The sequence below is a fragment of the Gracilinanus agilis genome, chromosome 5 (assembly GCF_016433145.1).
Source record: "Gracilinanus agilis isolate LMUSP501 chromosome 5, AgileGrace, whole genome shotgun sequence".
Lineage (NCBI taxonomy): Eukaryota > Metazoa > Chordata > Mammalia > Didelphimorphia > Didelphidae > Gracilinanus > Gracilinanus agilis.
In genome coordinates, this window is record NC_058134.1 from 208,698,128 (window position 1) to 208,712,112 (window position 13,985).

A 13,985-nucleotide genomic window follows, 5' to 3' on the forward strand; every position below is an offset into this window, starting at 1 on the left:
TTATATCTGAAAAAAAAAAAGCATTAAGCAAGGTTAAGTGAATTTTTCATGGCTGCCCAACCAACTGTCAGGAGCAAGATTCAAATGCAAGTTTCCTACCTTCCAGTCCAATGCCAGTTTTACTACACTATCTGTTGCTTCTAGTAGTTTGGATGATAATCTGGCAAAACCCACCAAATGGGCATTAATGAAAGGAGAAAAGGCTGACTGCCAGCCAGGATTCAAGATAATGGGCAGACAGGAGAACAAAAGTTTGCCTGGGAGTTCTAAGGAATTTGTCACTATTTGACTAGATGAGCCATATGTCCCATGGCTCTGAAGAATTGCACAGATTTATTGATTTGCAGAGAGGTACCAGAGCCAGCTTATTGCTTTTCTCTCCCAAAGATCAGGACATGAGGCAGGATATAGCTATGTGAGGTATTTGTCCAAGAAGGCTCAGTTCCAGCAGCTTTGGCCTCAGGAAAATTTTCGATAGATATAAATGACTTCATAGCCTCTTCCCCTCGGCCAGATCATGCACAAACTTATCCCATTTCTTCTGCCAGACTTCCTTAATGGTTTCCTTCTTGTCCTCTGACAGAGAGCTGTACCTGCAGGAATAGAGACTGTATTAGCCTTGAGAAGGGGCTCTACTGTGCTGTAGCGATGAAAGCTGGAGGTGGGCTGTGTTCAGTTCAAAAGAGGGAAAAGAAGAAAGAATGTTCTTAGATTAAGTCCCAGGACTGTGCTAAATGGAACTTTTCAGAGAGGAAGAGAAAGCATGTGAGCCAGGATCACTCACTTGATTGAATTCAATGTCAGCTGTTTGAGGGTCCTCAGGTCAGCCTTCATCCCTCCTATGCCCATGAAAACTTCATAAAAATCATAAGATAAGCCCTTGGCTCCAAAGATGGATGGGTCATCAGAACTAACCACCATGGGGTGCCCACTGGACATTAGAGAAGCTGCCGGGTGGTTCCTTAGGTCAGACACCAACTGCAGGACCTGCCAGGTAAAAAGAGGAAGGCAAAAAAAGTATACTACAATCCACAAAAAAAGAAGTATAAGGGAGATAAGACCCTGGATATCATACACAATTCCTTTCCAACTTCTATCATTATTCTGGATGCCAGGCTAGTATTTAAGGACAGATTTGACTGAGGAATAAGAAAACCAATAAGTATTTATAAACAATAACTGTACTAGGCCCTAGAGATCTAAGTACAAAGAGGTAAACAATTTTCATAAGAGCTTTCATTCTAATAGAGGAAACAACACGTGTGTGTGTGTGTGTGTGTGTATGTGTGTGTGTGTGTGTGTGTGTAATATAAACAAATAGAAAGAAGTTAAATAAAAGGTGGTTTGGGAGGGAAAACACTAACCATTGAAGGAAACAAGAAAGAGTAATGGGGAAAATGGTACTTAAATTGCATCTTAAAAAAAGAAAGGTACTCTACAAGGCAAGATGTAAGGCACTAGTTCATTAAAGGCTCGTCAAGCCAGTCATCCAACAAGCATTAATTGTTTACTGTGTACCAGAATTGTGCTAAGCCATGGGAATAGTAAAAAACACTACCCCTGTTTCAGGGATAGCACCTTTTAATATAGAAAATAACATGCAAATATCGGTAATACAAGAGTGCAAGTGGAAGGTAATCTCAGAGGGAAGGCACTAGCAGTGGAAAGGAAAGGAAGAAAGACTTTCTGTGGAAGGTGGGATTTAAATTAAGTCTTAAAAGAAGCAACCAAAGCCAGGCAGTAGAGGTTAAGAGAGAAGGAATCCCAAGTCCAGAAGGTAGTCCATGAAAAGTCTGTATATGCCTTTTGACCCAACAATACTACTATTAGACTTATTTCTTAAGGTGATCAGGGAAAAAGAAAAAGAACCTATATGTTCTAAAATATTTACAGCAACTCTCTTTGTGGTGGCAAAGAACCAGAAACTGAGGAAATGGCTAAACAAGTTATGGCATATGATTTAGGATGGAATACTACTATGCCATAAGAAATGACAAGCAAGTTAATTTTGGAAAAATATGGAAAGCCCTCCATGAAATTATGAAGAGCAAAATGAGCAGAACCAAAAGAACATTATATATCACAACAGAAATACTGTTTGAAGAATGATTTGTGTATGACCACCTCCAGAGAAAGATCTGATAAACTGAAATAAGTAAGACATAGTTTTAAATATGTATAATATATACATAGATCTTTTTGTCAAATGACGCCTTTTCTAGTGGAGGAGAAGAGAAAGAAGAAAGTTAACTGTGTATTTCAATGTAGCAAACAAATAAAAAATTTTTAAAGGCATGGGGAGATGAAGGATGGACTGTATTGTCTGAAGAATACATAGTCAGTGTCACTAGATCACAGGATATTGGAAAAGAGACTAAGACTAGAAAAGTCCAACTTGAAAGAAAGGCTTTAAATTTCAAACAAATAATTTTATATTTACTCCTGGAAGTAATAGGAAGCCAATGGAGTCACAAAGGCAAAGAAATGGTAGACACAGTTGGCATGTGTAAGGAGCAGGGAAAGGCCAGTTTAGCTAAATCATGGAGCATGGGAGGAGGAATAATGTCCAATGAGGCTATAAAAATGAGTTGGAGACAGAATGGGAACAGCTTTAATAGCTAAACATAGTAGTTGATATTTTATTCTAATGATACTAGGAAGCCATTGGAGGTGACTGAGTCAAACAGTCAAATCTAAGTCTAAGGAAAATTATTTTGGGATCAGTGAAGAGGATGGGCTAAAATAATGAGAAAAAAGGCAGAGAGATCAAACTTGAGGCTGCTGTAATAACCTAGGTGATGTAAGTGTTAAAATTTTTTGGCTACATATATGAAAATTATAAATCTTTTATTTATAAAAGAGGTGAAAGTAGAGAAATACAAAAGGATAGAAAAAGACCAATTCTGAGGGATTTAAGGGAAAGAATGCTACCCACATTCAGAGGAAGAACTACAGGAGAGGAAACACAGAAGAAAAACAACTGCTTGAACACTTGCGTTGATGCAGACATGATTGGGGATGTAGGCCTGAAAGGACCACACCAATGCAACTATCAATAATATGTAAATAAGTCTTGATTTTAATTTAATTATTAATTATTTGTAATTATTTACAATAAATTGTAAATAAGTCACCTCCAATGACTTCCTAGTATCATTTGAATAAAATATGAACTACTATTTATTTATGTTAAAACCAGTGGAAATGCGCATTGGCTATGGTGGGGGGAAGTTTGAGAGGGTGAAGGGGAAAATTAAAACATGAATCATGTAACCATGGAAAATTTTTCTAAAAAGAAAAGAAAAGAAAAAGACATTAACCTATTTAACTAAATATTGTTCCAATGCTTGGCTTAGCCAGGACTTGTTAACCTTCAGTCAGAATTATACTATCTCCAGAAGACAGGAAGGGAAAACCAGCTATCCACTCAGCCAAGACAATGACTGGAGCTAAAGGTGACTCCTTAGGCCAACTTTACTCTTTGAGCTGACCTTCTTCTTGAAGCCACTTCCTTCTTAGAGTGACTCTCTTCTTGGAGTTCACTCTCTCCTTGGAGTGACTCTCTTCTTGGAGTTCACTCTCTTCTTCTTGGAGTTCACTCTACTAGCCTCCTTCACCAGACCCCTCCACCAGATGACTACTCTGCTCAGGGATTTTCATGGCTTTTATGGTGGTTTTCTGTCCCTGACCCTTTTTATGATGGCCAATCACAGTTTCCAAATTGTCTGAGTTCTCACCTTTGGAACCACACCTTTCTGAGTGTGTGAACTCTTAAGTTTCTGGCTTGTTCTCACCTAGCATCAAGTAAGGTGTGAACTCACTAAGTGGTTTGTGAGCTCCTCCACCTAGTTCAAGACTGCCAACCAAAGTGTTAACTAAGCAAAGAGAACAAAAGATTCCCTTTTCAAAAACATGAACTCAAAGAGAACCAAGAATTGCCTTTTACAGTGAGAGGGCATGAGGGCTATCACTCTGGGCTAACACTGCGGCAATGACAGTTGAAGATGTCCCATTCAAGAAATGTAGTGGAGGTCAAAATGGCGAGATTTGAAAACTGATTGGATATGTGGGGTGTGGGAGTATGAGAAGCTAAAGATGCAAATCTGGGAACACTTGGAGGTATTATGATTAAAAATGATAAAGACTGATATAATAATATAAATTAGTATTTTAATTAAAGCCATGGCCATGCTGGTAAAATATATATAAGACCGCGCCTGTAAGTATTCAAACTGCCGCCTCAGCCATCTTTACCTTTCGTATTGCACTAGCTAAGAGAGAGCTTCCTTTCAGATTCTCCTCCCATTTAAACTGTCCTATGTATGGTAACGCAGGCATCCCCACCCCCAAAGAACCAGAACCGGAAACCCGTTGGACCACGGGAAATGTAGTTTGATAGTTCCCACGTGTCCATAGAAAATATATATATACTTTTAAATGGCATCTCCCAAATTCCAATTTTATAGAGGGAAAGGTTTCAGATTTAGATATCACTGGGATTTCCATTTGGAAATGTCTAATAGGCAGTTGGTGATGCAGGATAGACACTTGGGAGAGACTAAGCCTAGATATAGATATATACACACCTATATTGGATATTCTGTTCAGTGTATATACCTACATAGTACATACAACTGTACATATACATGTATGCTTGTACATAAGTATGGATGTGTGTATGCATATGTATAAACACATGCAGAGAAATAATCTGCATGAGATGGTAATTAAACCCACAAGAGATAATGAGGTTACAGAAAGGTGGGGAGAAAAAAGAGTCTAAATAAATAAATGGAAATTTTAGAAGAGAATGGAAGGACAGAAAGAATCTCAGATAAGCAAGGCAACTTTTAAAGTTAGATTATGAATTTATTATATGCTTTAAGAGAAAAATGAGCTTTACATATTAGAGATTCACAATTTAATTTATGTTAAAGGCACTATGCTGGGCCTACTAGCTCAGTGAGCTGGGCCTGACTAACTGGCCCCTAGATCCTCAGGTAGTAGGAGAATCTAAGGCTGAGTGATGGATAGGATTGCCTGAGTGATCACCAAGATGTGCCGGTAACCACCAGGTCTTATGGGTATTCAGCTTAGTCAAGCCCTTGTCTCTTAACAGTGCCCAAGCCAAGTAGACGGTGAGGGGCTGAATGTATGTTCCACAGCTCCTCTAGCTCCATGGCTTGGGGTTGGATTTGATGATAAGGTTGGTTATGGGTTGGTTATTGTTGTGCTAAATGAATAACTCTAATTTTCTGGCTGTGATTTGATAAATCCCTTTCCCTAAAGCTGTGGATGTTTACTAGCCTGGGAAGGAATGCCAATCTTCACTTGGATTAAGATGTAACGGGGTTTATTGCTTAACTCAAAAGGGTAAAACCAGACAAGGAAAGAGGTGTTGGGAAATGCTATACTAAGTCTATGAACTAAGGTAGTTTGTATCTAAGAGCAGCAGGTTGATACTGGCTGGAGACTCTTCCCCTCTCACTGTCCCTGGTCCGGCCCAGCCATGGCCTGAACCAAAGAAAGGGAGGAATAGTGATGTTCTTCTTAGCAACTGTGCAGTTCTTATCTCTCAGCAAGGTGAATGAAGCTTCTTGTGATATTGAGATATGGATGCTGGATTAGCAGGTCTAATGGTCTACCCACCCTTCTGCCACCCTCTCCCAAGGTCCCCTTCCTCAAAACAGAGGTCCTGGGTTGCTCAGTCCATGAGCTTTTATAGAGGTGGTCCAACTGTCTTTTGCCCTTGGCTCATGCCACCCTGGGTGAATTCCAAATTCTGTAACCAACAATCCTGTCACTCAAGCTGTTCTCCATCTTGTCCAGAAGTTCCTTGCTACATTTATAATCCCCTTCTGTTCTATAGTATATGGAAATACTCCCTTTATTTGCTGCTTGTTAGGTTCTGAATTTTAAAATTTCTTTAATAAATTGAATGTTACATAGTAAAAAGAGCACTGGACAAGAGTCCTGAATTTGAGACCTGGCTCTCTAACTAACTTACTAGCTATTTCACCATGAGTTTAATCTTTCTAGATTTCCATGTCCTCCCATGTAAAATGGAAAGATGATAGATGAATCCCTTTTGAGTCTATCCAACATTTGATTATATTATTATGTTTTAGTTTTTCCAGCTGACTTTCTTAATTCTGGGTCTCCCACTGTTTGAGCCCTAACACCTCTGTCCTTTTATTCAGCCTCACAGTTGCTGATGATGGTTCAGAGGTCAGTCTTCACCACCAGAGTCACCATGCTTCATGGTATAAGCCCAGATAATTCCTACACATCTCTGCTGACAAGACAGGATAGGTAGAAATGGGCATTATAAGTAAGTCAGAGCAGAAACAGGGGTCCTGGTAATAAATAGAGCTCTCACTCATACAAGACTAGAAGGAACCTTACATGAATTTCCTAATGAAATCTAGCCTAAGGTTAAACCCATATACAGACCCTGGGAATCATACCTGGTTAGAGATGGGACACACTTCTATAGGGATGTCCCTATTCAAAGAGATATTTCTGGCCATCGGGTGTCTGCCCAGAGCAAATCCATGGCCAATCCTGGTGGTATTCAGTATTAGAGCATCCAAAACGTTTTCATCTATGGAAGTGCCCTGCCAATCTGGAAATTAAGAATAAAGATTTTAACAAGTAGATGGGATCAATTTCATGGAACACAACTTACTCAACAGGTTGTGATGAAGAAAGCACGATAGTGTTATGTAAATATAAGATGGTGATATTATTATTATTGCTCTGGACCTATGCTTTCCTTGCTCTAGGGAATTCTGTGAGTGGGAACCAGTCTAGATCAGCAACTTAATCTATAATGTACAGTCTTACAGAATTATTTGGGGGCTCTGAGAGCTTAATGAACTGCACATGCTTACATAATATGGGTTGATTTCAAGATCTGAACCCAGATCTTTCTGACTGCAAAACTAATCCTCTGTCCACCACACCACATGGTCTTTTGTTATTATTAGTATTAAAAAAAAAAAAGCATCATACCCAGAAGGGTAACATACTCAGGAATATCCTCCCACACATTCTATATCACTCTGCCACTACAGAATTTGATTACTTATTTAGTAACATTTTGCATTATTCTTTGTTTCATATATTTAAATCATCTTTACCTAGCTATACTGTAAGTTCCTGGAGAACAAAAAGACTATGATCAATTTGTTCTGAATCTCCCTAAAAAGAAGAGCTCAATGCATGTGAACTGAATTCAATTGAATCTAATCAGACTGACTACATGGAGGCTGTTGAAAGCCATGTGACAGTAGAGGTGGAGGTAATTTCAGTGAATATACAATAAAGCTTAGGAAATGTATGGCTTGTTGAAAAAAAAGCATTAAATTCAGAGGCAACTAAGTGGCTCAGTAGGTAGAAAGCTAGGAGTCAGGAGGAATTGGGTTCAAATCTGGCCTCAGACATTTCTTAGCTGTGTGTGTCATTAGCCATCATTGCCTAGCCCTTACCACTCTTCTGCCTTATTGATTCTAAAACAAAAGGTAAGGATTTTTTAAAAAAAGAATATTTGATTTGAGGTAAGAGAAACTGAATTTGACTTCCAACTCTGTCATTTACTGCCCAAATGTGACTATTACTGACTTTAGGCAAATCACTTTATGCCTCTGGGCCTCAGTTTCCTGATTTGTGACTCAATAACCTTCATGATCCCTTTTCACTCTAAGTCTATGATTCCAGGATAGTAACAGTAAACACAAATTCAAACCAGATTATATAGTACCAGCACTACAGCCTATTGTTGTGCTCATCCTAAGGAGACCTTCTGAAGGTCCTATGGCTGATATACCATCTAAAGACAGAGCAAATTGCCTGTCCATTGTATTGGACTTCCATCTGGTCATCTTTCCCTAGACTCAAATAGCCCAGGCAAATGGCTATGTTTCATGAACTGAGGCTAGTAGGAAATATAATAAAGATTAACGGAGCTCATGGAATGGTCATGTAGAAGCAGAGGAAAAAAGTGGATTATCAGCATCTCAAGAGAGGCAGTTAAGTAACTCAGTGGATTGAGAATGAGGCCTGGAGATAGGAAGGTCTAGGGTTCAAATCTGGCCTTAGTCACTAGCTGTGTGACCCTGGGCAAGTCACTTAACCCCCATTACCTAGCCCTTACTGCTCTTCAGAACCAATGCCTTGGAACCAATATACAATATTGATTCTAAGATGAAGGTAGGGGAAGGGAAAGGAAGGGAAAGGAAGGGAAAGGAAAGGTGAGAGGAGAGAGGTGGGAATGAGAGAGAGAGAGAGAGAGAGAGAGAGAGAGAGAGAGAGAGAGAGAGAGAGAGAGAAGGGGGCATCTTGTGGTAAGAAGCTATTGTCTTCATCACTGGCTTAATATACTCATGGGATTGCCTCCCAAAAACAGTGTTTTGGGATAGTGATGATGAAGTGAATTAATTCACATTCCCTTATATTCCATAAAGTTGACACTGAGTCATGTGTCATATGGCTCCCAAGGATACTGCAGCTCACCTGTCTCCCCAGCATGGAAGAAGTAAGGCAAGTCAAAACCTTGAGTGGTCGGGAGGATCAAGGCCTCCTTCAGCTCCCACAGAGAATACCCCTTGTCCTCTTGACCCACCTATGGCAGAGAAAAGAAGCGACACTAAGGCATTTGCCTCCCATACATCTTAATTTCGCTGAGGAGTCCTACGCCTTTTCATTACCACTCTTCCATATATTCAGCCACCACTGCTGTTAGGACCTGGAGAGAGTGACCCTAGGCCTAGGAAGAGAGCACTAGGCTGTGAGTCAGGAGACCTAATTCTAATCTCAGCTCTGCCAGTTACCAGCTGTGTAAATCTTGGGTATGAGGGCAACATCATCTCCCTGGGATTCATATCCCTCAGTGACAAAATGAAGGAATTAAACTAGATAAACCAAGTCTTTTCCATTTCTGACATTGGATGGATCTATATGACTCATCCAGGGTATGAGGTGTGAAGAGGAAAATAATAGCAGCTCAAATGCATACAGAAGCAAAATGTTTATAAGTATCATTATTCCTTTTTTATAGAAGAAACAATTGTTTTGAGGCCTTTGGTAACACAACTAGTAAATGTCAAAACTGGGACTTGAACTCAAGTCTTGTGACTTCTAACACTCTTTATGCCATGCTAAGATACCATCCCAATGCCATCCCAAAACTTTTTAACAATCCCCCCCCAAAAAATATTCAAGGCTTATTCTTTTCTATCCATTCCTCTCCCCAGGGCTAGTTCAATGGATAAAGGGCTGAGAGATGTGATTTGAGTGAAATCCTAAAGGTCTGGACCAAAACCAGAATAAAAATAGTTCCCCTGTACTCCCATTCTACCTAGTCTAGGTGACAAAGGCTGAATGGAGCCTTATTACCAGAAAACAGAGGGCTAAAGACTGTACTGGTGATTTCACTAGCGTAAGGAAATACTTATTTCCTAGGGAACACCTTTTTACCAATGCCACTTGGCACCTTCTTTCTCTGTAATTTATAATCTTAGAAAGTTGCCTAGAATATTCAATTGCCCAGGGTCTCACGGAATATTTGTCAGAGATGAGATGTGAAACTAGATCTTTCTGACTTCCCAGTCATCTTACAGCTAAAATGTATTTCTTATCAAGGAGGAAATCACATCTCTCTTCGGCAGATTTGCAGCTTAGAATCTTTTGTCAGATTGCCTAGCTTTTACACTGAAATTCTGGCACTGAGATCTCAGAAAGATGGTGGGGGAGGGCATAGGAAGAAGAGAATAATAAGTTGGATGAGGCAAACTCCTAGAGAATGGGAGTTAGGAGTGGAAACTAGGCACTGAAGGAAAAAATTCATCCATTTCACAATTTTTTTAGAATAATTCCTGTTCTCTTTCTCTATAGGGTTAATGATTATCTTAGGTGTCAGAGAACATGAAGACCCTTTCCAGGGGGAAGGTGAAGGGAAAAGAGAAATAAAGGAAGATATGGCCAAACCATCCTATTCCTCCCTATTCTGGGAACTTTCTTTTTAAGCTTCCTCTGTGCCCCTCCAGCCCCTTTCTATCCTATTTTCTCAAATGATTTTTCACCATCTCCAAGATATTCCCTTCATTAGATTACTCAGTCTACATTTTATTCCTATGTTAGCACCTGCTCCAGCCCCCAGATTGCCACCCCATATGTTGTAGGTAGTAAAAGGACAAAGGCTACCAGATCAAATCCTGCCATGGTCTCTGGGAACTTGATTTTGAGCTTCATAGCAGCCTGTACTGATTCAGCAATGTGAGTCACATTTTTCTTCCTTAGGAAAAAAAGGGAAAAACACTAGTTATTGGGTTAATGGGTTGAGTATTTCTCTAAGTGATTACCTCTTGTTTCTGGAGCTGGCCTCCTACTTCCAACATATTCCTATCACTCCCTGTCTCCCATGCCCAGAAGCTCTACTATTTTTCCAATCCATAAGTAACAGAATGGTTTCTTCAAAATTCATCACCAATTGGTTCCAAAGAGATCCACCATCTTTGGAACTACGGTGAGGGAAACTTCCTTCACATGTCTTTAGGCTCTGTATCTGTGGGAAATTTCTTACAGACTTTGGCATTTAAAGTCCCCCTAATGGAGTCATGAAGAGTCAGATGGGACTGAAACAACTGAGATATGATTTCAACCTTATTTCACAATATTCTCATTCATACACATTCTGTTCCAATCAAACGGACTATTAGCTGTTCTCTAATCTTGTCTTGATCTCTCTTATATCTTTGATTCACTCAGACTATTTCCCACACCTGAATTTTTTTCCTTTCTCACCTCTACTGGTTGAAATTGTCTTCCTTAAATGCTCAGTTCAGATGCTATCTCCTCCAGGAAGTCTTCTCTGATATTCCCAGCTGAAAGTATTCTCACAAAGTCTTCTCTGATATTTCCAGCTGAAAGTATTCTCACATTTTCCTGAATTTTTGTCTGAATCTCTCCTTTGCTTACCTGTACCATACTTATTTTTGTACATGGCATTGCCCTATTTGACTGTAAGTTCCTTGAGGGTAGAGACTCTGATTTTCCTTTGTTAATGTGTTCTGTAGCCCTAGTATCCAGGAGAGTACATTGTCTAGAGAAGGCATTGAATTTGAACTGACCACATTCAAATTTGTTCAGACAACAGTTCCATCCAATTGTTTGGATGGAATGGATTGTCCTCTTCCAACACTTTTCCAATTCTACAAAATGGCAGGAGGGCAGAAATCATGGGAAGAGAACCAGGATATGAAAGAGACTATTTGTGGACAGCTTGTAGATTCTGGCTCCCAGGGGTAGGGGTTCCAAGTCTCCAAGGGCAGCTAACTATTCACAGGGCAAAAGGAGAATTCCACAAAACACTCAGACTATACTTACAATCAACTAAGAGTCTAAAGCTCTGACTCAGTCATTCAGAAAGTAGCTACTATGTACAAGGTAGAAAATTCTAAAAGTTCTATTCCATGCTGTGCTCACCAGAAAAAAAAAAACGGGATAGGCAGCCCAAACTATGGTCAGTAGGACATACTTAAGGCACCAAGATGAGAACAGGTCTTTCTGGTGGGTGTGTGGGTCTTAGTTCAGACTACTGGCTCCCCAAGAAGCACCTTCTTTCACAGTTTACCAGATTAAGTCTCCTCTTTCTACCTGTCTCCTACCCTTAATCTTGCCTGCCAGAACCCTAAAGGATTGTCTGTGAATGTTGCCTAGCACAATCTCCAGATGTTGCTGAGACTGGACTTCTGAGAGGAAGCATCCATCTGGTAAAAAAGTCAGAAAAGTTCCACCAGAAAATCACCATTCTGGGCTCATTCACAGGCTGGCTTTCCAGGTATCAGTACGTTTGTGACAAGATGAGAGATTAAGAGGGCTACAGAGAATACCAGTTATTCCTAAAAGCCCAATTAAATGGTGATATTATTACTTTAGTAACACCACCACCATTGCTAGCAACAACAATAAATAACAATAACTTGATTTTCATTGATATATAGGTTCCTCTCTATTATGGCTAGGGGTGGAGGGCAGGAAAGGAGTATCTTGGGGTCACACAAAAGAGAGAAACCAACAATTGGAGAAGATAGGATGGAAAAAAGAAAACACGCTTTCTATGTTTTCTTGAAGGAGGTATAGACAAAGTCTGTCTTCTTCGCAAAAAATTATGCCCATGGGGCACACCATCCCTACCACACACATGGCGTTAAGAGCTTTGTTCAGGACTCAATTCCATAGTCACACATACAAAGTGTCAGTAATATATTTACAATATTACAATATAATAATACAATATGAAAAATGAAGCAGATTTTCCAGATAAGGTTAAAAACAGCTTTCTTGTGATCTGAGTTATGCAAGCAGAAGTAGAATTGTGCCCAAAATTATCCAGGAAAATGCCTCAATTAATTTCACTTTGATGATAAAACCTGGAACAAAATGTTCAGCCAGAAGTCACTTATCCACACATTCTTGCACACATAGTCACCTTTACAAACCACATTACTATCTTGTGCCCATTCATTTTCTGACCTTATTCTTCTTTCTTACTTGACTCCCCACCCACATCGAAGCCCAGAAACCAATCTTCCCTTACCTGTGATAGCTATAAATGATTCTGGCTCCAGCGAAGTCAGGATGGTCTTTGGCAAACTTCTGGGCTACTTCTTGATAAGTCTTCAATGACCACTCTTTGTCATGTGTTTGCCCATTCAGTTCATAGACCTCAGAGTAGTACGGAGAAAAGAGGAAAGCATGATCCCAAATGGATCTCAGCGAAGGAAATAACCTTGGTTGCAACAAAAGATTATCCCAACCAAACCTTCTGGGAAAGGAACAGGAGCAGAATGGAGCAAATTCTTTCTCTGTGGCTCCTTATGCCTGTTATGAACCCATCTCCCTTTCCAAAGAAGGTCTCAGTTCTCCCATTTGAAATGCCCAATACCTAGTTTTCAGTGTTCAGATCAATGTTAGGACAAGTTATGAAACTTCTTCCATAGCTGTGGAAAAGATAATAGATAAGTGGCCAAAATATATGAATAGGTAATTTTCAAAGGAAAAATTCAATCTATTAACAACCATCACATTTTTAAAATGCCCAAATCAATAAAAATTAGAGATATATGAATTAAAGCAACCCTGAAGTTACTTCTTGCACCCATCAAATTGGCAAAAATGACAAAGAAAAAAGTGGAAAATAACAGCTCTTGGAAGGGCTGAAATAAAATAGGCACATTAATATATTTTTAGAGGTAGTAGCTAGGTGGCTCAGTAGAAAGAATGCCGGGCCTGGAGATGAGGTCCTGGGTTCAAATTTGACCTCAGACCCTTACTAGCTATGTGATCCAGACCCTGGGCAAGTCACATAACCCCAATTGCCTATCCCTTACTGCTCCTCTGCCTTGGAACTAATACTTTGTATTGATTCTGGTACAAAAGATAATATACAGGGCAGCTGGGTGGCTCAGTGGATTGAGAGCCAGGCCTAGAGACGGGAGGTCCTAGGTTCAAATCCGGCCTCCGACACTTCCCAGCTGTGTGACCTTGGGCAAGTCACTTGACCCCCATTGCCTACCTTTACTAACTCTTCCACCTATAAGTCAATACACAGAAGTTAAGGGTTTAAAATAAAAAAATTAAAAAAAAAAAGATAATATACATTATCAATGGAGTTGTGAATTGGTACCACCATCCTGGAAAGCAATTTGGAATGATGCCAAAAAATTATTAACTAAACTTTTGACCTAGCTATTAGGACTATATCACAAAGAGATCAAAGAAAAAGGACCCCAAAGTGAAAAACATATATAACAATCCTTTTTGTAATAGCAAAGAACTGGAAACTAAACGAGTTCCCATCAATTAGGGATTACTTAGCAAAATACTGGGCATCAGTGTAATGGAACACTATTATGTTATAATAAACGATGAAAGAGTTTCAGAGAATCCTGGAAAGATGTGTCAACTGATGCAGACTAAGAGCA

The 13,985-nt window shown here is 39.6% G+C and overlaps 1 protein-coding gene across 1 annotated transcript in view; it reads right to left on the reverse strand.

The window, feature by feature from the left end:
* Positions 1–314: 314 nt before the first annotated feature.
* ADA2 (adenosine deaminase 2) overlaps positions 315–13,985 on the reverse strand; it is a 94,077-nt gene continuing 80,406 nt past the window's right edge. Inside the window, exons 5-10 of the mRNA XM_044677709.1 lie at positions 12,599–12,726; positions 10,204–10,294; positions 8,515–8,623; positions 6,468–6,625; positions 785–987; positions 315–593 (exon numbers count right to left, since the gene is read on the reverse strand). Of these exons, the coding sequence (XP_044533644.1) occupies positions 491–593; positions 785–987; positions 6,468–6,625; positions 8,515–8,623; positions 10,204–10,294; positions 12,599–12,726 (792 nt within the window). The 3' untranslated portion in view covers positions 315–490. The remainder of the gene's footprint in view (positions 594–784; positions 988–6,467; positions 6,626–8,514; positions 8,624–10,203; positions 10,295–12,598; positions 12,727–13,985) is intronic.